Source organism: Chrysoperla carnea, chromosome 2 (genome assembly GCF_905475395.1).
Source record: "Chrysoperla carnea chromosome 2, inChrCarn1.1, whole genome shotgun sequence".
Lineage (NCBI taxonomy): Eukaryota > Metazoa > Arthropoda > Insecta > Neuroptera > Chrysopidae > Chrysoperla > Chrysoperla carnea.
In genome coordinates this window covers 77,629,855-77,652,508 of record NC_058338.1, presented here as the reverse complement: position 1 = coordinate 77,652,508, position 22,654 = coordinate 77,629,855, and the positions used below count along the sequence as shown (strand labels likewise).

The window sequence follows — 22,654 nt, the reverse complement described above, 5'->3', positions numbered from 1 at the left end:
TTGAAAATATCTACTTAATAATAGTACAAAAAAAATCGTACACTTTTCCATTTACCTTCATGAAAAAAATCTGTGTCATTTTAGATGGGGACATCCTGTATTATTAGGAAGTAAAAAAATTTTAATCAAGAAGAATTAATCAAAAATATGAATGAGTAATAAGAATAACTAAGAATATTAACTATGGATAGTAAGTGATTGGCATTGACCAAAGAAAGATGTTTTAATACTTTTTTATTTAAATTAAATATTTGTTTATAAAAAAACCGAGATAACAACAGAAACAAAACAACAGTTCAAATTTCAACAGTTTTCATTAACACAAATTATTTTACATATTTAAAAAAATATGTATTATTTTAGATGACAAAAAAATATGAATATTTAAAAAAAATTAATGTTGGAACGTAAATTTAAAAAAAATAATCGTTTAGTTCGAACACACCGCTGTTCATACGAAGTGGCCGTGGTGTATAATAATAATACAGTACAGTACTGTAACTAAACCTAAATACTTTTGTTTTCTAATGGTGTACTGTACTTTGCTGTATACATAACACAGAGTTTAGACAACGTATATAGATTTTTTTTTTAATTTGTAAAGTGGAACGATCTGTCAGTTTTTGACTATTGTTCAAAATGGCAACTTTATTAAGAAGATTAAGTTTAGCTGAACATCTTATAAGAAATAGTCAAAAAGTATGTATAAAATCCAATTTATGAAGTCTTTTTATGTACTATTTGTTTCGTATTTCTTCTTGACAATGACGTGATGTCATTCGTCAGGGTCATTTTAATAGATACATAGAACAGCGCTCAGAACAAATTTAGATAATTAAAAATACCTCATTTTCAATTATGCAATTTATGACATAAAAATTTATCATAATTAACTTAAAACTTTAAATCATGTATTAAAAATTGCCTTAAATTCATTTCTTTGTAGTTATATTGAAAAATATTTACAATATTTAACAGTTACTTTTAGTTAAATTTAATTTCATTCAAAAATTTATATTTTCAAAATCTAATAAAAATGTACATAAACTATGTTTTAAACTTTTATTTTCAATAAAAAATTTATCTTAAGTATCATATACTTGAAAATTTTAGTTTCTGGGTACAATGTACTTTATTATTATGACATAATACAGTTCAAATATTTGGGAAAATACGTTAAATGAATACTGGGTGTAACGACAGCTTTTTCAATTCCCAACAATAGAAACAATATTAATAAAATTATTTCATTAATGAATACTTTTCCTTTATATAATAATGTACCACTAGAGTTAAGACGGAAAGTGGTAAAAAGAAATTTTCTGATTTAATTCACGAAAGCTCGACTACATGTGAAATTCGTACCTAATGTACCCAATTCAATCAGATTTTAAATCCCCAACAATAGAAATAATATTGATAAGATTTTTTACAAATATTCTTTGTAAAGTATTATTTAAAATAAAAATATAGGCTAATAGAAAGAAGTTTTTAACTCTGTGGATTTTTACAATTTTGTGGGAAAAATCTATAAATGAATAAATGGGGACCCCTTTTTTTTAAATAAGTCTTTGTTAATGGACTTGGTGCTTTATTTCGGGAGCCCAGTCCCCTTGTGTTATTTTATTTCGGGAGCCCAGTGGACAACTGCTCCTTTACCATCCCTTAAATCCGCCACTGATGTATTAGTTATTGTCTGATAGGTCCTCAACCTTATGAAAGCAGATTAGTAAAATTGGCATATTTTTCACCCATCATGTACATGAATTGTTAAATCTAAGGTGCAATTTTTATCATAAATTAACACTAAAAAAGACGCCAATTTCCTTTTCGGAAATTCACCACGGGTGTGGTTTTGCCGAAGGCGCTATTTTTAATAATAATTTGTTATATTAGTATTACGTATTTATAATGAAGTCATATTTATTTAAAGATAGATTTAAAATATGTAATAAAAATTAAAATTTCAAACTCATTTTGTAAACGATTGGTTTTTTATTTATACTCGAACAATAAGTTGTATTTTTCGAAATAAATATATTAATAATAAGTATACCTAAATATTTAATAGATTTATTTTGTTTATACAAAATCGGTGCCAATGGCGGTTACCTGTTATTGTAAATATGATTTCCTCGCCTGTTAGTCGGAGCGCTCGTCTAGTTAGTACCTTTTTTTAAAATAAAATTGGGCATCGATGTATGCTTTATTTGAAAGGGCTTTTCAAGACGAGTACAAAGCATTTTAAAAAAATTTGCATAATTTTTTGTGTGTGGATATATTGAGCGCAAAAATGTCTATGCATACACACGAGAGGAGGTTTAGAGCAAAGACTATAGGATAGACAAGAAGCAGAAGTATAATTATAAGTGACATCTGGAGTCTGAGGCGATCAACTATTAAGTTTGTAGGCCTTTGCGGGTATGGCTATTAAGTTTAACTACTTTGCGGGGGTGACTATTAACTATTAAGTTTGAAAGCCTGACTCGGTAGAGGCGCTGAAACTCGTATACTACGATTTTACATTAGCTCATATGGGCTGCTTCTCCTCTATCCTATGCTCTTTGGTTTAGAGTAAATAAATAATGTGAAGCTCACCCAATCGTTTACTGCATGCTCTATCGGTAAAACGCAGCCACGTACGTGACTCTTATAAAATATATATACCTTGATTTAAAAATCTAAAGCAGAATAATTTTCCATTCTTTTGGCAGATTTCCCAATGCTTTTTGCAAACCAAAATTTACACACTAAAAACAATAACAACCTATTTATATTTTTTTTTTAGATTATCGGAAGTTCTGCTTTAGGAACTAATTGGCAAATTCAACATCAACAAAAACGGAATTTAAATGTACATGAATATGTAAGTTATACATTGCTTAAAGAAGCAAATATTCCAGTACCACCTTTTGGCATTGCAAAAACGAAAGAAGAAGCAAAAAAAATCGCAACTGATTTAAATACTAATAATTTGGTACTAAAAGCACAAGTACTTGCTGGCGGTAGAGGCTTAGGCAAATTTAAGAATGGTTTCAAAGGCGGTGTTCGTATGGTTGAAACACCAGAAGAGGCTGCTGAAGTTGCCGATAAAATGCTTGGACAACTTTTAGTCACTAAACAAACTGGTGAAGCAGGTCGTATTTGTAACTCAGTAATGGTTACCGAACGGAAATTCCCAAGAAAAGAGTACTACATAGCTATTATGATGGACAGATCCTTTGGGGTAAGTTTTTCATATGTTTTTGTCCAAAACATAAAGCATTTCGAATTTTAAAAGTACAGTACTCCGAAAGACGTTGATAGTTTAGTTGATCAGAGGGAATATAATAATTGATCTAAGACCAATTTTTTTCTTTTGTTTGTAATATTTTTAATTTTATTTAGGGTCCAGCAATAATTGCTAGTTCTCAAGGTGGTGTCAGTATTGAAGATGTTGCAAAAGAAAATCCTGAAGCAATTATTTATGAAAGAATTGACATCATCAAAGGATTAAAACGGGAACAAGCCGTTAAAGTAGCCGAGACCATTGGTTTAACAAAATTCAAAGATCAAACTGCTGATAACATTATGAGAATGTACGAATTATTCATTAAAACTGATGCACTTTTAATTGAAGTAAATCCGTACGCGTACGAGGGCGAAGATAAATGTAAGTTGTGTTTATTTTCTCTCCTATATTTTCAGATAATTTGAGAATCGAGATTTTCGTTGATGAATTTAACAATTATTTCATTATCTTTGATAGTGATACTTATTGGATGTATCAGTAGTCTTTTATTACCACCAGGCGAAATTGCGCTCCATTAAAATTCTCGATTAAAAGGATTTCCGTATTTCTAATTGTACATTCTACATGGTGAATTATTTTATTCAGACACAAATTGTTTAGTTTGAAGACGAACATCTCCCTTCTTTAAATTTGGCCTTGGTCTGTACAGTTAATGATCAACTTAGGCTCTGAATCGAAAAGAAATAATATTAAAACTTATTATTTTTAAAGCATAAACTCATAAATATTTACTATTTTCATGAATAGTAATGTTTGTATATAATTTGATAATGACGTACAGTGAGTTTCATATTCAGGCTGTTTTTTTAAAGTTAACATATGCTTGAAACTCAAAAATAAGTTTTATCGATATAGCAAAAATTTTGGGTGTGTAGGCGCATATCTTACGCGGATATTAAACTTGATTTAGGTTTTCAAGCTCAATGAATAGTTCACTCTACTCCATAACTGGTAATCGATAGATGAACACTCTAAATAAGAAAGTTGTTATTGATTAAAAAAGTAACATTTTTTGTTCGAAACATTTTTCTGCAAACCGTACAGTTTAGGCAAAAACGGACCGAAAAATTTTACCCAAAATTTTTTCTAAATCACTCTTCGAAAAAAATAAATCCAATAAAAGATGTTTGTTTTTTATAAAGACCACATTTTTGTTCAAATTGACTGAACAAACGCACAAAAAGCTAGATTTTTGCTATCAATTACTGTCTAATCTATTCGGTTTACAAAGAAATGATTCAAAAAAAAAAAAAAAAATTTATAATGAACAACTTTCTAATATAAAGCGTTCATCGAATGTTAATTGATTGGTTTTAATTGAACCTGAAAACTTAGATCAAATTCGATGCCGGTATAAGATGTGTGCCTTTGAAACTAATAGTTTTCGTTTCAAGCATAAACCAACTTAAAAATGCACCGTGTATAGGTAATGTTCAAAAAAAAATTTGGTTGCCAAAACAAACCAAAAATAATATATCTAAATATAGCTAACCTAAATTATTTAACGTACGGTAATCACTATAAATAGCATATAATTAACAACCAAAATTATGGCGAAATATTACATCTGAATAACATTCTTTATCTATAAAGTGACCTGTAAAAAGGTTCCAATTAAAATCGGTAGATAGTCTTCTTTAGAAGGATTGTCGTATATCAACATATTAATATTTTAAGGTCGAAATTTTCTAATAATTTTTTTTTATTTTTTATTTTTAGTCTTCTGTCTTGACGCAAAATTCCGTTTTGATGATAATGCCGAGTATCGTCAACCCGATATATGGAAATACCGTGATTTAACGCAAGAAGATGCAAAAGAAGTTGCGGCAAGTCAATTTAATTTAAATTATATTGCACTTGATGGCAGTATTGGATGTTTGGTAAATGGTGCTGGCCTCGCTATGGCAACAATGGATATCATTAAATTACATGGTGGTTCACCAGCTAATTTCCTTGACGTTGGTGGTGGTGCTACAGCTAAAGCTGTAAAGGAAGCATTTAAAATCATTACAGCTGATCAAAATGTGCATGCTATCCTTGTAAATATATTTGGTGGTATTATGCGGTGTGATATTATTGCTGAAGGTATTATTGCTGCGGCAAAAGAACTCAACTTAAAGTTACCAATTGTTTGTAGATTACAGGTAAGCTATAAATCCATTTCATTACCTCTAAAACACATTTTATGGCTTTGATCTTCAATACAGTCTCCCTAAATTGAACTAGAGAATTGAAAATCAATATCTAGGTTGGGTTAAACTCAAGGATATTTTGGGGAGTGTTAAGTGGTCATTCATCAATTATGCAAGGGCTCCAAGAAGGGGATTAAAAAATCCCTACATGCCCTTATCTTGATGGGAGGGGGGGGGGTCTTTAAAACACATTCTTACGTAATATTTTGTAAGTCGAAAGTTAATATAAGAAATCTAGTGTCATTTCGGTTGAAAATTTTTGGTTCGCTCACTTTAAGATTATTTGAAAATTTACTTTTATAATGATATTTCAAGTGAGTTTTAGTGTAACTGATCCTTTTCTTACAACATTTTATTATTCTGAAAAGCGTGATAGAATCTCACGTAAGAAGAGGGAGGAAAGGTTCGAAAAATCTTATATATCCTTAAATGGTGGAAGGTGTTGTCCAAAATCGTCAAAATCATCCTTACATAATTAATGAAAAGCCTCGCAAGTTTCCAGCAGCCTCTAATAGCTTTTTTATGTAGATATTGCATGTTTTCAAAAACTGGGAAATACATTAACCACATTTTAATAAAAAGCATCTCTTTTATTAATAAGAAATATACAGGGTGTGCCATATTTTATCTCGGTATGTAAACATTAAATAACTGTCATATTTGTCAACCGATTAAGTTGATTAGACATGTTTTTGAAACGCCAATTCAATACAATTTTTACGATTTTTACCATAAATCGCTTCACATTGAAACAATGCGACGAAATACATATATCGTAGCCAATAGGCACCGTCTGACAGCACTATTCGTCGTTTGGTGTCAAATTCTGTCCTTTCCAATGAACTGGTTGAAGTGGTCAGAGAGGGCGTTGCGCAGAGCCCAGAAGTGTATCGTCACCGCGCTAAGCAGTTTGGCGTACGTAGAACTACTTTACGGAGTTAATTTCTTTTTGTGTAGTTATTTTAAAAGCGAAGTGTACGCCAGAAAACTTAAGACCATTAACGAGATCAAGGCAAGAATTCGTGTCGAAATCATCGCTATACCGCCCGAAATGCTCGAAAAGATAAAGGAAAACGTAGGAAAAAAGAAAATTTGGTTTTGGCCAATAGAGACAGCCACTTGATTGATGTGTATTCAAAGACTACTCAAAATAAATTATAAAGGAATAAAGTGAATAAAAATACCGCATATACAGAAATCAAGTTTTTTTTTTCAAAGTTACTCAATGTTTGCATACCGACATAAAAGATGGCTCACCTGTTATAATGAGGGACACATATAACTTTAGTGGTGGAGCTCTGCTGCTCGTGAGTTTTTTTTTCAATCAAAATAATGTATTAAAACATTTTACTTTTATTTGTTTTAGGGTACAAGTGTCGATGAAGCAAAAGTATTAATAGGATCAGCCGGTCTTAAAATTTTACCAGTTGATAATTTAGATGAAGCCGCTCGCTTAGTTGTCAAATTAGCAAGTATTGTCAGTCTTGCAAAGTCTGAAAAATTGGATATTGATTTCACAATGCCAATTTAAACAAAACAAAAAATGTGTACTCAACATAAGTTATTGTGTATAATTATTAATTGTTCCAACAAAATTTGTGTACCTAGTGAAAATGCAAAAAAATACATAAATTGATTATATTATTACGAAAAAAAAAGGATTAATATATGGTTCACACAAGTCGTTTTGATGGATATAATTTATTAATTTATAATTAACTGTTAAATTAAAAACGATACCTTTATTGTTTAATCTGCCTATATACAGGTAAAAAAATTGTACTAATTTTAAAATTTAAGTTAAAAATTTTAAAGAGAAGAGACTTTTTCTATAAAAATTTTGTATTTTATCTATGTAATAAAATAGAAAGTTTTAATCGAAAATTTCTTAATATTTTTATCGAGAAAGTTATATTTATAATTGAAAATTGTTCTATTCAAAATGTGGCGTTACAACATATATCATTAAATTATTGTTTTCCCCCCTATTGATAGGATAATTATGAGTTACCGATCTGATTTTATTTTCCAACACTGCCCTCAGAAATTGACCTCCAAAATGAGAATAAATTGAGCTCTCAAAACATTATCGACTGGTTTCATGGTAAATTCAAAGTTGACCACTTGAAAGTGAGAGAATTTGCTAACAAATCAAAGTAACATTAAAAATCATTAAAATCGTAATGAAATTCGTCTTAATTTTCATTAGTTAAAATTATAAGCTGAGTGTTCAGGACTTAATTTCAGCATAGCTTAGGATATGTAAATTGTTAACGTCACTATTTCCTTACACCCTGTAACCAATTATGTGTCTCTCGTAATTGAAAACACAAAAATTTTAAAGTTCCCTAGATAATTAAACATAGAAAAACTATGATCGGCTCTCATCTATATTGTTAACTAACAATTTTCAATGTATTATTGTACAATTGACTTGTACAGTTATTAAATTATTAAAACTTTATATTAAACAAAAATATTTTTGTACAATCTTTAAAACGAACCTTGATCTTCATATCCTTGCGATCCTTATAATCCTTATTTCCAGTTAAGATGCAGTTCGAAAAAATTACAAAACGAGTTTCTGTGAACAAAATGAATATAACACCTCAATATGAAGTAATCCAGCTTCCACGGGTCCGTTAACTTTTTTAAATTTAATTTTTTTTGAAGTGACATTTAATTTAAATAGAAGTTTTATTGTTTCAGCAGTTAGTTTCAATCGTTTTATTACGAAATTCGCTTCTTATGTAATAATAATGATAATAACAACAGGGGTACTAAAAACGGGTCCTTCCCACTTAAACCAACGAACAGTCCACAGCCTATCTTAGAAAGTTTCTTCCAGAATCAATGCGTTTCGGATCCAAACATTCTATGTCTCAAATAATAAAGAGCTCAATCCAGTTCCACTGGCATTGTTCTGACAAAAGATCCACCCATCTCAACTATATCCTAGTCACTTTAAATCGAACATAGTCAAATGGTCTACTTCCTTGTTTACATTACTCGATTCAAAATGTGTGTACTAACATTCTAACTCGTTGTTTATGTTTATATTTATTGGAATAATAAATATTAATTCGAATCGAGTAACATAAATACTGAATTCTATTCACTAGGTAGGTATTCACCCATACTAAGCAAATTTTGAGAAAAATAAAATATTTTTAAAAATTTGTTTGCTCATGTTCTCCTAATCAAATATTCAAAAATGTATGTTTTTTATTTCAATAATAATTCTAACATTTTATAAATTTAGTTCACATCATATTCTCCTAACACAATGATTATTTATTTAATTAACAAGAAACTAATTAAAAACGAGCTCTTTTTTTATTTATTTAATTATCCAATCTGATGCTCTGCTGTTGTAACACACTGTAGCAAGTCATCTAATTTACAAAGATTTTGTGACGACGGAATTTATGGATAACAGGATAAAAATAAATAATGGTAGTACATCTTTTAATTCGTAAATTATAAAACAGTTTTCAACAAAAAAACAATAATATTTATTGTAAATATTTAAATAATAATTATCACGTAGTTGCTTCAGTTGTTATAGTTTTTAAATACTTGGCATTACAATTAACCGGATCTTTAGCCACACTAAAAACACCGTGTCTTGCTTTCATATGTTTGATATAATTTGATGAATTTGCAAAATGATGATTACATTGTTGACAGGAGAATGGCCTTTCACCTGTATGTTGTCGAACATGTATCTAAAAACAAACAAAAAAGAATTTTTATTATGTAGACCTTTTCATTTCAATTACGATTCATTATTGTTTTGGGCAGACAGTAATAAGTTGGACAAAGATACCAGATATTTGTTATTCATTTTAGCTATTAGTTTTTCAAAAACTGTCCGAAACAAAAGGTAATCACTGTTTAAGATGAAGAGGGGTGTGCTTATTTAAAACTATTGAATTAATCAATCCGATATGGTCTAGTGGCTAGGATACCTGGCTTTCACCCAGGAGGCTCGGGTTCGATTCCCGGTATCGGAATAAATTTTTTTCTTTGAAGTCAGTATTAAAAATATATTATGTTCTCCTGATATAAAAATACGAAAAATATCATAAAATTATTGATTTTTTTAAGTGAAACCGACTGACTGACTAATTTCTTCAATTGATAACAAAAATTTGTTTGTTATGTTCTCCTGATATAAATAAACTACAAAATCAATGTGTAAAATTAACGAACGGAACATATTCTTAAGGTACATATAATACACACACGACTGCATTTATAAAGTTGTTTTTTTGTTTGCCTACTTTTTCAATAAATCGATAAAAAAATTATTTTCATTTATAATTTCCTAATTCTTTGTTTCATTAAATATTAATATTTTTCAAAATTTCTAAAAATGTACACGAAGCCTTGTCTTTTTTTATATTTTATCGGCCCGTTGAATGGTAATTATGTGCACTTTAATTATAAATATCACGCTTCACAATCGATTGAAAAAGTATAAAATTAACCTAAATTAACACTATATTTTAATTTCATTAAAATCTTAAGAAAAGTTGGTTTATAGACAAACTATCTTAACTATAAAAATTTTCGTTAACACTGAAATAGAAGTGAAATTAACCAAATTTAAAAAACTCCCGAAAAATTTTTCGGGTACTGAACCCTAAACTCGCATTTCAAACGTATCTAAGAACACTTTCCATTAAATTAACTTTCAAATGAAACAAAAAAATCAAAATCGGTTCATTCGTTTAGGTGTTACGATGATCCAGACAGACAACACATAGCGGTCAAAGTTATAACACCCCTTTTTGGTTCGGGGGTTAAAAATAATTATACAGGAATGTTATTTAAAAAAACTTACATTCCGATACCGGGAATCGAACCCGAGCCTCCTGGGTGAAAGCCAGGTATCCTAGCCACTAGACCATATCGGATATTGATTTAATGCATCATTTTTTTAATAACATTATTGTTTTCATAGTTTAATTTAATTTAGTATTTTCTTAGTAAACCATATTGATTCATGTGTATTGAAAGCAGTTTTGAGGATGTTTTAAATTCATTATATTCGAACATCATTAACAACATCGAAATTTAGAAATTATACAAACCTTTAAAAATTGTGCAATTCTAAATCGTTTATTACAAAAACTACATTCGAATGGTAATACGCCAGAATGTGTGGATGAATGTCGCTTTAATGAAGGTTTTGTTGCAAACAGTTTCCCACATACATTACATTTATGCTTTTTTAAACCTAGATGCACCTTTAAATGCGTATGTAAATTTGGTATACTTTTAAATCTAAAAATATAAATAAAAAAAAAAACTAAGTTAAAACCTGAAGAATGTTTCCTGTAGTGAAAGTTTATAATACACGTACCGTTTTGGACATTGTTCACAATGATAAGGTCTTTCTTCTGAATGTTGTGTTTTTATGTGCAATGCTAAATTCGATTTTGTTGTAAAACTTTTACCACATTGTTCACAGTAAATTAAAACTCGTTGTCCTAGAAAAATTAAAAAGCATAATTAAAAGACCAGAGATTAATATGGGCCAAAAAAGTAATTTTCTTAAAATTCACGATTCCAAAATACTATGCTGACCTCTCTTGAAGAGAGAAAAGACCTGAACTATGAAAGGGAGAGGAGGATGTAATCATTATCTTAGAGCATATAATTAAATGCCATAAAAAGACAGGTAAAGTTGGATTTTTATCCTGAATTTTAAACTATCATCTTAACAACTTGGAGATACCATAAATCTAAGAGATAATAAAAATTTATAGAAATCTACAAGAAGCATAACATTTGGGTGAGAAAACTAAGACTCATTGCTAACACTTAAGAGAATTTAAAAAAAATTACCTGTATGAATAGTTGTGTGATATTTTAATGCCGATATTGTTTGAAATTGTTTGTTACATGTCGGACATGTGAATAATGTACGATTTTCTTTTGGTAAATGTAATATTGAATGTCTTCGTAAATATTGAGCAGTCTTGAATAATTTTCCGCATTGTGCACATATATGTTTCACTTCTGATGATTCTGATGAATGCGTTCGTACATGTTGATCATGTATATCTGGTCTATATGAAAGTTTTCCACAAATATCGCAACTATAAATTTTATTTTTGTAATATCACTATACAGAATGTCCAAAAATAATCACTCAAAGATAAGTTTCATGCGGAAAAGCCTATAAAGGTTTTTTGATCTAATGTACCACTGATGCAAGTTGCTTAAGAAAATGTAGAAACCATGTCTATTTGAAATGAATGAATATGTAGAAGACAAGACAGACGTACGAACTTTATTTTGCATTATTGCTAGCAATTAAAAAAATTAAGCTTCTTACCCAAATCACTTAAACTTGACCCCATATTTTTTCATATTTATTGAAAAGATCATACTTAAATGAATCCATAGAAACAAGTGAAAATTACAAAATTTAAAAAAAACCTCGACAAATTTTTCAGTTTTTAGAAATGATTTTACGATTTTCAATTATTAATGCGTATTAAATTCGATGAATAAAAAATTTAATTGTGTTATTATCAATTACAATATGATTGCTGATTTGACTAAGTGATTTGGGTAACAAACCATCTTAAACAAAAAAAAATATGAATAACCTTTCTGCTATAAATATTCTCAATAAATAACAATCGTATTATCTGCGAGGGATCATTTTTGTGTCACTCTTTAATAATTTATCGGGAAGAAAAATGGCAAGGAGTAGAATTATGGTGTATTGAACACAGGGGGGGGGGGGGATAATAACTCTACCAATTGCCATTTTGTCAATAAACTATTTTTTAGGAAAATAAAATTTTTATTTATTTTTAATATAACTTAGTGGTTGCATATACAAACAGCAATTATACGAAATTTTGCAAAATTGCAAAATAAATTTGCCAACCTTATGATAGATTTTTTATTTATTTTAGATTGAGAATCTTTTGTATCCACGGGGCCCTGGGTTACAGCCCAAAAAGCCCATAACTAGATCCGTCCCTGATTGACCATCAAATTTAATGTAAAATTTAATTGCATTTCAATTTTGCATGCAAAATTATTATTTCTTTTAAGTTAAGGACGTATAATGTTCAATGATATGAAATTTCTGAGTCTATATTTGAATGACAAAAAAAAAAATTTCAGTTTCGTGTGAATACATACCGATATTGATACTCGTTGAAATGTTTATAAATATGTTTATAAAATGCACCAAATTGTTTATGTTGATAAACTTTAGAACATATTGAGCACACGTATTCGGGTAATTTGTTATGAACTTCAGCACAATGTTGACGAAAATGTTTTGATGATTTAATGGTTTCATCACAATCATTACATCGCCAATTATAATTTTTCCATACTATAAAAAGTAAAATTTTGATGATGAATAAAAATAATGTAAATTAAGTCTGTAAACATTTCGAACGGATTTTTAATTTTATTTGTGTAGTTTTTACTGCTCTAGAAATTTATTAGGGTTCCAATTTAAATTGACATACTTAAAATTATTTTGATTCTAAATAATCTCAAGACGAAAATATTTCTTGCTGATTTATCTAAAATTATTGTTTGTGATATACGAGATAGATTATATAATACCTTCACGATTCCAACGTTTTTTCTTAACATCATCACTGCGATTATCTCTAGATGACCTGCATCGCTCATTCTATAAAAGTAACAAAATTCTAAATAAGAATATGCATATAATAAAATTATGAAAAAGGAGAATAAGGCCTTACTTGTTTTACTTACATTTATTTCAGAATATTCAACTTTTATTTCATTTTTAACAACTGCAAGATCTGTAATAAAATTAATTTCATAAAAATACCATTTCGGAGCTTAACGTTAAATTATCTTCTTCAAAAGAGCTATTATTTAAATTTGGTTTAAATATTTTTCTTCCGTAACTTTAATGACTGGACATTTCAACTAAACCATTATTTTAGTAATTAATATATTTTTAATTACTTAAAATTAATTAATAAAAGTACAAATTCAGTGAGGACATTTAAAAATTTCTAAAACGAAAATTCGAATTTTTATACGGACGTGACATCAAAGTACGAGCTTGTCAAATTTGTTGACATACTGTATGATATTAATTACTTACATTTTATATGGTATTTCATTAAATTATACTATTCTCCGGCTTTTTATTAGAAAACTTAATAATAACGAGTGTAAATTCATTTTTTTAAAGTGTAAATTATACATTGAACTGTTAAAAATTGACAGAGCACGTACTTATACGTCATCAATAGAGAGCATCAAAAAACTCTTAAATATCTCAAAATTATAATGTATTTTAAATATTTTTTCATTTATATACGGCATTTTTAAGCAGTATTTATATTTTTTACCTTGTTATGACGGTGTAAACAATGAATTAAAAAATACATGAATATTCCTTATTATAATTTTGATATTTTTGTAACAAATTATAATCGGATTATGGGCTTTTATCAGACAATAGCTCAAAATTATGATTCATATCAAATTAGTTCTGTATTGGATTTTAACGCTGAAGATGTCAGCGCCACGAGTATCAAAATGTAAACCATTCTCGTTACAATCAGCTGATTATTTCAATGATTAAAGAGAGAGGAGATATATGCTTTATTATAAATTTTAATGTGCTGCAGTTGTGCTATATTTGGCGCCCTGGCAATAGTTCTTTTTTCTATCACTAGATAGAGTCTTTCTTAGCATTAAAATCCAATAATGCTGGAATTTTCGTAATTAAATGTCTCTAAATCACAGATGTAGTAATTATAGTACTCTAAATATATAAGTCAAAGGAAGAAAAATATTTAAAATAAAAAAATTTATATTTAGTAAATTGTTAACTAAAAAAAATGCATTCTTGGTAAGATATGCGATACGATAAAATAACTGTTAGGTGGAGCTATTCGTGCAAAAGCGGGTCTCTAGCGTAAATATAATATTTCCGTTTTCTGTAATAGTGTCCTATTTTTCAACACAAGGGCGAAAAACTTCAGAACCCAACTAATTCCTCTATAGTCGACAAACTCAATCCAACCAACTCGTAATGATAAATACCAGCTTTTCAGATAATTTATTCTAAAAAGTATTCACACTAGAGATCCGCTTGTGTATATATGTATATACGAATAGCCTTATCGTACACAAGCAATATTATAAAAACAGTATATAAATTGACCTTCTTTTGTGTCATCACAACCAGAATTTGGATTTTCATCAACTGAAGAAGAATCATCATTTGAATCATTATAATTATTGTCTTCCTGTCCAATATTTTCTTCGATAACACTTAATTCAATTTTAACTTTATTATTAAGTATAAAAATTTCACGTAATGTAGTCTGCGCTTTCTGTGATTGTTCTTTAAATTCTGAGCACAGAACTATTTTATTAAAACATTCATTACATATAGTTTTTGGTAAATCAATATCATCCGATATTTCGATTGCTAATAGATCGTATATTTTACACTTTAAATCTAAATCATCATTAACAGTATCAATTAAATCGGCATTTGATTTTATTTCTGCACAAAGCCGACAGTATAATGATAAACAATTATCCATTTTTATTAATTTTTTTAGAACATACTTTTCTTTCAATAAAACTATTCAACTTAGTTTAATTAACTTATTTTGGTAATTAATTTTCTTCTAACAATCATTAAGATTTAATTTTTGTAATAAACAAAAAAAGGAAAACAAAAGTTATAAAAACAATTGACTGTCAAAAGCAAAACTCAAAACCATAAACTATCAATTTTGAGTTATATCATATGCGTGCGCATCAACTTTTTAATTTCCCAAAATGGTGTTTTCCCACGTTTAACACTAATCTACACATAAAATTACTGACAATGAGTATATAATCTTCATATTTTTCGTAGATTTTTTATTAGCTTACAATACGATATATTTAAAAGACTTTTTAGATTTGAATATATGTTTATTTGTGCTAATCATAGGCCTAAGATGGATTGAATTACGAAAAATTACGATAAATGGTTCTTAATATTCTTTAGATTAAAAAATATCGTTAATAGGGCACTTGGAGACAAACCATTTCTATATTAAGAACCTAGTCCAAGATCTCATACATCATACCTTATGATCTTGAAATGCATCTATAGTAACTAGAACATATATAATAAGGAAATGAAACCTCCTATGCCGAGCTATAAGCGCCAGTGGCTGAATTTACTGCGCCTATCTGTCGTTGCGTACTTTATACTGCGCGTCAGGCTGTCTTTTTCTCGAACGAGATCTTCTTATTGGTTTATAGTCTATTATAGTCAAATTTTTAAGAAGACATTGATGATTGATTTATTTAAAATATTTTTAGCGGAATATGGTCGCTTATTTTTAGATATTCAGAATATGTGAAACAGTTGAATGTAATTTTCCTAATTTAATTTTTTGTTTGTTTTAAACTGTTATGATTAAAATTGCAAATTCAGGATAAACCAGTCCATATTACCCATAATCAATTTTTATACCTTGTATTTATTAAATAAAACAGGAGTATATTAACTTTAATCTAAAGTATGTAACATTCAAAAAAATTTATGGTAAACACAACATTTTGATATAAGTACTTATAAAATCATTTAATTAGTCCATTTCCGTTTGTTCGTTTGTCTGATCATGAGCACGATCTCAAAAACGATTAAAGATAGTGTAGAGTTTGTGATCGAAAATAAGCTAAATCGGAGAATTGGGTTCTCCAGTTCGGGTAATATAAAAAATGCGTGTAAATATAACAAGAAGAGCAAACTTTTGTATGTAATATTTTTCACGAACTCTTTGGATTCGTTACAATTTCAGCTCAAGATTAGTACAAATTTCATAATGTTTAAGTATACTAATAATTTTAATAATAGTACATAACACTTCAATTTAGTACAGGAATGATGAACCAATGGCACGTGATTCAATATTTTGGGCACGCCACCAATAAAAAAGTACACTATGAAGTACGAACGTTGGCTCGTGCTGTTTTAACCATATTTCATCTACCTATGCCTGCGAGTTATTATTTTCAGAGATGAACAACATCAAAAGCTCGCTTATACGTTATTTGTCATTTAATCTGTAACAACAGAAGTCACACTTATATTATTTTAATTTTAATTAACTGAGACTGCGCAAAATGTATTTGTTTTGGTGGTAACTAAAGAGTTTTGAGTTGATACATAAAAGTTCGCCACTCTTACCCTTGCACAGGCTGGGTATAAGACAAACACGAATATCTTTCTATATCCTTTGTAAAAATATTTGTTTGAATTTGTGATCTAATAATAATGTATCTCTGTGTCAAAAAGAAAACACATAGCTTTACATAGAGTATATACAGAATGTTCGATTTACATCTAAGCATATAAATATCACGAGTATGACAGAATACATGCGTTAAACAATGCATCTAAGTGAGAGGTATTATATACATGTGCTGAAGCTTCGATGTGAGTTGAGATAATTGTAAGACGCTTGGAGAGTGGGAGTTTCTTAGTTGAATAGATAAACTACAACAGATAAGCCACGATACAAGTCACTTTTGCAATTTCATATATTTCAATACCTATAATACCTCTTACTTAGATGCATTGTTTAACGCATGTATTCTGTTATACTCTTGATATTTGTATGCCTAAATGTAAATCGAACATTCTGTATACTATAATGTACGTTTTTTGTGACACAGAGTTTATGTTGAAATTAAAAATGAAAACAGTAATTATTAAACATGAAAATTTTTTATTTATATTTATATTAATTTTAATACGTTTCGACTTTCCTCTGATAAATTTTAATTTATTTTAAAATTAGATTTTCTCACATAAGTATATATAGTTTCGTTATTTACACATAAATCTGATGGAAATGTACTAAAATAATTTTTATTTTTGAACTCGATGAATCTGTAAAGACGCCATTAAATATATCGCGTCTTGATTTCATAGGTTTTAAATAATTTGATGATTTACATAGTTGGCATGATAATAGTTTCACTCGTATGTTGTCGAATATGATTCTAAAAAGAAATTGAAGAAATTAGTTGTTTTAAATTGCGAGGTCTATTCTTTAAAAACGATTGTTTGGTATTCGGTATGGTGTAGTGACTAAAATACTGTATTACGTCACCCAGAAGACTTGGATTTTATTCTCGATTATTAATCAAATAAAAAAATCAAAACCCCTTTTGTCAAAATGAAAGTTTACTTGCTTGTGTCTACTAAACTTTCGCTGTTATATTAATCATTCTAGATATATTCTTAGAAAAATATATTTAAAATAGGTAATCTCGTAAGTTTCGAAGCAGTTTCTGAACTCATTTCTCAGAATATATTATTCGTTCGCTATTTATCTATTCATACAGAACAGATAATATAAATAATATTCCGCTACCGGGAATTGAACTCGAAATCTTGCGTAAAATCCAAGTATCCTAGCCACTAGACTATATCGGACATAAGTTAACATTAATTTTTAAAAAGAAACATTTTATTAGAGTAATCTAGTATTAACGTTTGTGGAAAAATTGTTTAATTACTGACCACAAAGGAATTTAAAATCACACGAAATTACAAACCTTTAAAAATTGACGCAATCTAAATCGTTTATTACAAAAACTACACTCGAATGGTAATAAACCAGAATGTGTGGATGAATGTCGCTTTAATGATGATTTATTTGAAAATAGTTTACCACAAATATTACACTTAAGCTTCAATCCCAGATGTACCTTTAAGTGCTTGTGTAAATTTGGTATACTTTTAAATCTAAAAATATAAATAAAGAATTGATTATAAACCTGAAGAATGTTTCCTGTGATGAAAGTTTTTAATACACGTACCGTTTCGAACATTGCTCACAATGATAAGGTTTTTCTTCTGAATGCTGTGTTTTTATGTGCAACGTTAAATTTGATTTATTTTTAAAACTTTTACCACATTGTTCACAGTAAATTAAAACTTGTTGACCTAAAAAAAAATTAAGAATCATAATTAAATGGCTTTTTAATTTGGTAATGAAATCAGACTAATCAGGATACTCCGTCTTTTTGGTTAGAAAAGAAAATTAAAAGCAGGCTTGCTTGCATGGGAAGTGGAATTCAAGTCAGAAATAAACGTCCCACTCGTCGAAGTAACATGATTTCCGTAACAAGATAGTCCGGGCTGCGGTTTGTGGATAACCAGAAAATTCAACTTTGGTCAAAAATTGTAGTTATGACAGCTCAACTGTTTTCAATTAAAATAAACTAGGATACATTTCAGAGGGCGAGTTGAATTTTGAGTTTAGTTTTTGTAGATTGAACTATTATTTTCATCTTTTTAGGGTATGTGTGAGGAATGAATCTATAGAAACCTTCAACGAATTAATCCCGCTCTTCGAGGTGATGTGAATACCACTATAAAATGGACCTGGGCGTTTTAAATTAAACAGTTATGATTATACATGTTATTTGCACCTACAGAAATCTGCGGGGCGTTACATTCATAATGTTCGGATCCGAAACCTTGGATCTATCTATCCTTGGACAGATTCCGTCGGAGAAGCGTGGCGTCTGGTCTCGACAAAATCCTTTAGCTTCATCCGCTTTTAATAACGCTTCCTACCCGAAGACGTCTCGTATTCGGATGACAGGTCGTTCTCAAAAAAGGCACAGAGGACTCTTGGTCTAGGTGCTAGGGACCTAATTAAGGTACTTTTTTTTGTTTCTTATTATTATTCTCCTATTTTTAGCGCATCTATGAGGGATGATGAAATCTTCAAGGAATTAAATGCAGAGTATTTGGGTTGAAAATTGAATAAATTCTGGTCAAGAAGGTCTATTGCTTCCTTTGCTTAGATTTTAAGCATAAAAAAAATTAAAAATTACCTGTATGAATAGTCGTGTGATATTTTAAAGACGATTTCGTTGGAAATTTTTTGTCACATGTCAAACATGTAAATAATTCACGATTTTCTTTTGGTAAATGTAACATGGAATGTCGTCGTAAATTTGATGCACTCTTGAATAATTTTCCACATTGAGGACATATATGTTTTACTTCTGGTCTATATGAAAGTTTTCCACAAAAAATTCTTTTTGTTTAACATTTATCTTTGATAAATAACTTTAATACTTATATTTAATATGTAAAATTCAATACAGAATCAAAGAATGATCACTCACGTATAATACAGAATTTATTAATCGATTTACCAGTCTAATTAATAACCCACAACCCCATACATGGAGAATCAGCGGTCGTGCTAATATAATAGTATTAGTATGGCCGCTGAATGGGTTCGTGGGTCTGGCCGATTGAGGTCCACGAAAACGACCAATGGTTTTCAAAGTGTTTTTTCTGCAAAATCCGAAAATCATAAACAAGAACCGATATTTAACTTTAAATTATCATATCTTCAGGGAAAATTCAAGTAACAGATGTCTAGTAGAGTGGATAATATTTGTCTTTTATAAGAATTATCGTAAAATTTCATGATTTTTAATCGATGTAACTTCCTTTTAAACAATATTTTGGTATTGCACAGCACTTAAATCAAATGTTTAAGACTGTAGTTTGAAAATAAGATGTCATAAAGTTTTCCAGTTTTCACGTCGAAAATCATTAGTCATTTCGTGGAAACAAGCGCCCATGAAAACCCACTCAACGGCCGTATTATATTCTCCGTAAATGATCATTTTGGCCTTTGGGACACTATTTTATAACTTATCAGATAGCAAAATGAACCCCACCACTATTAAGGTTAATAATTTACAAAAATAAATAACGATACAGTGTCGTGAACCATTTATGACTCCACGCGTCATTTTTATTCAAAATAATCCGTTAAAAATTTTTAGTTTTTGTTTGAATACATACCGATATTGATGCTCATTTAAATGTCTATAAATATGTTTATAAAATGCATCAAATCGTTCATGTTGATAATGTTTTGAGCATATTGAGCACACGTATTCAGGTAATTTGTTATGAACTTCAGCACAATGTCGTCGATAATGTTTTGCTGATTTAATGGTGTCATCACAATCAGTACATTGCCAGTGATAATTTTTAGATACTGTAAAAGAAAAAAATTTATATAAATAAAAATTACACTAACAGAGTTAATTGTTTAAATTCCTTGCTTATAACTTAGGTATCAGTTAACTGAATATAAATATTAAAATAAAAGAACTATAAGATAGCCCAAAAAAATTTTTGTGTATGGTAGTTTTGTTTTCTCGGAAAGAAGAGATTTTTTATAAATAATGGCATTTTTTCGTTAAATTATAAAAAATTGTCTTTTGCTATCTTTTTAAACATTTTTCTTTATACAAAGGGATGATTTAGAGACTACTTTCTGTGAATTTTTAATTGAAAAACCCTTTCTAATACGAATTCTCTAAAATAACACTTTTTATTTTTTTTAGATCGGATTTATGTAAATTTATTGTTTATGTTTATAAAAGATATTACCTTCACGATTCAAACGTTCTTTCTTAACAACAACAGCACGATTTTCTTTTGAAGACCGTTTTCGCTCTTTCTTTAAATTACTTTTTTTACTTACATCTGTTTCGGAACATTCGATTTTTATTTCTTTTTTAACTGTAACGTCTGTAAGAAAATACATCTTGTAAATATATATATTATAAGTAAAGTCTCTCATAGTTCACTAGAAATTTGAAATCGTAATCATTGGTACCAGTTTTGAAACTTAAGTTTTACAGTCTTTACTCAATTATGAAAAATTATGTAAAATGCACCAGATTACTTTTAAATCTAAAAATATCCTAAATAAAGTATAAAATAGTGAAAAAAATACTAAAATTTAACCTTCTTTGGGGCCAACAACAGCAGAATTTGAATTTTCGTTAACTGTTGAAAAATCATCATATGTATCATTATAACTATCGTCTTTCTGATCAATATTTTCATCGATAACACTCAATTCGATTTTAACTTTATTAAGTAAAAAGATTTCACGCAATGCAGTCTGCGCTTTCTGTGATTGTTCTTTAAATTCTGAGCACAGAACTACTTTATTAGAACATTCATTACATATAGATTTTGGTAAATCAATATCATCCGATATTTCTATTGCTAATAGATCGTATATTTTACGCTTTAAATCTAAATCATGATTAACAGTATCAATTAAATCGGTATTTGATTTAATTTCTGCACAAAGCCGACAGTATAATGATAAACAATTATCCATTTTTTTTAATTTTTTAGATCATACTTTTCTTCGAATAAAACTTTTCAACTTAGTTTAATTTAATTAAACTGGTAATTAATTTTTTTCTAAAAATTAGTAACATTTAATTCTTATAATAAACAAAAAAACGAAAACAAAAATTACAAAACAATTTACTGTCAAATTTATTAATTAGTTTGAACGTTTTGAGTTATATTGTATGCGTGCGCATCGACTTTTTAATTTCTGAAAAGGGTACCTTCCTACGTTTGACACTAATACACATTACACACATAAGATCAAAGAGTCTAAGGGTGTATTTAACTATTTAATAATAGTAAAAATCGAAGTAAGGGTACCGCAAATGGTTGACTAGCACCTAGCACCTAGACACCTAGGCCTTGTTGCTATCCTTGAGAATAACCTGTCACCCGAAGGCAAAACGTCTTTAAGTAAGAGATGTTATTTTATACAGGTGAAGCTATGGGATTCTGTTGAAGCCAGATGCCACACTGAAAGCCCGCAGTTTCTACACTGAGATCTTTCCCAGGATAAATAGATCCAATAACATGTACGGAGGTTACATCGTCCTCCGTACAGGCCCTACAAGAGAAATCATCGGAAATCCCCATTTTATGAATATTGGTTGTTCAATCGACAGTTTCCTGTTAAGAGTCCTACCTCTCTTCACAACTATGCTCTAGTAAGTTTCAAGCGATCACAAACGCATGCGAAAATGTCCCAGTAATCAAAACAAATGGGTCAGGTGAAAGCTCCATTCCCTTTAATGCTAAAGTAGCCCGAGTAACGTCTCAGCGTGGCGAAGAGGAATTGGTTCCTTTATTCTAGATCCATAAAGCCCCGCACCAGATAGATCTTCGACCCTTGACCCATCCGTACAAAAGTTATGGCACGAGAAGTGGTGAAAAGTTAGGTACATCAAGGGGGTGTTTACATTA

General features: G+C 29.2%; 3 protein-coding genes and 2 non-coding genes across 6 annotated transcripts; 2 read left to right on the top strand and 3 right to left on the bottom strand.

Moving 5' to 3' along the window:
• Nucleotides 1–394: 394 nt before the first annotated feature.
• On the top strand, nucleotides 395–7,961 carry LOC123294082 (succinate--CoA ligase [ADP-forming] subunit beta, mitochondrial). Of its 2 annotated transcripts, none has more exons than XM_044875155.1 (5): nucleotides 395–699; nucleotides 2,789–3,226; nucleotides 3,388–3,652; nucleotides 5,012–5,436; nucleotides 6,851–7,961. In XM_044875155.1, exons 1-5 carry the CDS (start codon nucleotides 640–642, stop codon nucleotides 7,013–7,015), a joined length of 1,353 nt encoding a protein of 450 aa, XP_044731090.1. In that variant the 5' UTR covers nucleotides 395–639; the 3' UTR covers nucleotides 7,016–7,961. The 2 variants fall into 2 exon arrangements, with proteins under 2 accessions (XP_044731090.1, XP_044731091.1); XM_044875156.1 differs by having other exon boundaries at nucleotides 395–701; nucleotides 2,815–3,226.
• A 1,065-nt stretch (nucleotides 7,962–9,026) lies between these two features.
• LOC123292947 (zinc finger protein 37-like) lies at nucleotides 9,027–15,071 on the bottom strand. The gene is made up of 8 exons (XM_044873661.1): nucleotides 14,684–15,071; nucleotides 13,252–13,301; nucleotides 13,096–13,165; nucleotides 12,658–12,856; nucleotides 11,341–11,564; nucleotides 10,856–10,982; nucleotides 10,584–10,776; nucleotides 9,027–9,212 (listed from the first exon to the last, which is right to left on the bottom strand). The coding sequence occupies exons 1-8, from the start codon at nucleotides 15,069–15,071 to the stop codon at nucleotides 9,027–9,029; spliced, it is 1,437 nt and encodes a 478-aa protein (XP_044729596.1).
• Trnae-uuc lies at nucleotides 9,429–9,500 on the top strand. The gene has a single exon. It is a non-coding gene; the product is annotated as a tRNA-Glu (tRNA).
• On the bottom strand, nucleotides 10,335–10,406 carry Trnae-uuc. Its single transcript has one exon. It is a non-coding gene; the product is annotated as a tRNA-Glu (tRNA).
• Nucleotides 15,072–17,441: 2,370 nt separating the features above from the next.
• LOC123292946 (zinc finger protein 782-like) lies at nucleotides 17,442–21,716 on the bottom strand. The gene is made up of 7 exons (XM_044873659.1): nucleotides 21,332–21,716; nucleotides 20,972–21,112; nucleotides 20,375–20,573; nucleotides 19,384–19,562; nucleotides 18,358–18,484; nucleotides 18,094–18,283; nucleotides 17,442–17,535 (listed from the first exon to the last, which is right to left on the bottom strand). The coding sequence occupies exons 1-7, from the start codon at nucleotides 21,714–21,716 to the stop codon at nucleotides 17,485–17,487; spliced, it is 1,272 nt and encodes a 423-aa protein (XP_044729594.1). The 3' UTR covers nucleotides 17,442–17,484.
• Between the last annotated feature and the right edge of the window lie 938 nt (nucleotides 21,717–22,654).

Excerpts from the sequence above, each read along its gene's own strand:
- LOC123294082 (XM_044875155.1), top strand. The coding sequence starts at position 640 with ATGGCAACTTTATTAAGAAGATTAAGTTTAGCTGAACATCTTATAAGA. Across the intron at positions 3,227-3,387 it reads TGATGGACAGATCCTTTGGG|GGTCCAGCAATAATTGCTAG; the intron begins GTAAGTTTTTCA and ends AATTTTATTTAG. Across the intron at positions 3,653-5,011 it reads GTACGAGGGCGAAGATAAAT|TCTTCTGTCTTGACGCAAAA; the intron begins GTAAGTTGTGTT and ends TTTTATTTTTAG.
- LOC123292947 (XM_044873661.1), bottom strand. The coding sequence starts at position 15,071 with ATGGATAATTGTTTATCATTATACTGTCGGCTTTGTGCAGAAATAAAA. Across the intron at positions 13,166-13,251 it reads TTGAATATTCTGAAATAAAT|AATGAGCGATGCAGGTCATC; the intron begins GTAAGTAAAACA and ends TTACTTTTATAG. Across the intron at positions 12,857-13,095 it reads AAAACGTTGGAATCGTGAAG|TATGGAAAAATTATAATTGG; the intron begins GTATTATATAAT and ends TACTTTTTATAG.
- LOC123292946 (XM_044873659.1), bottom strand. The coding sequence starts at position 21,716 with ATGGATAATTGTTTATCATTATACTGTCGGCTTTGTGCAGAAATTAAA. Across the intron at positions 19,563-20,374 it reads TTAAATGAGCATCAATATCG|ACCAGAAGTAAAACATATAT; the intron begins GTATGTATTCAA and ends ACTTTCATATAG. Across the intron at positions 17,536-18,093 it reads GATTGCGTCAATTTTTAAAG|AATCATATTCGACAACATAC; the intron begins GTTTGTAATTTC and ends ATTTCTTTTTAG.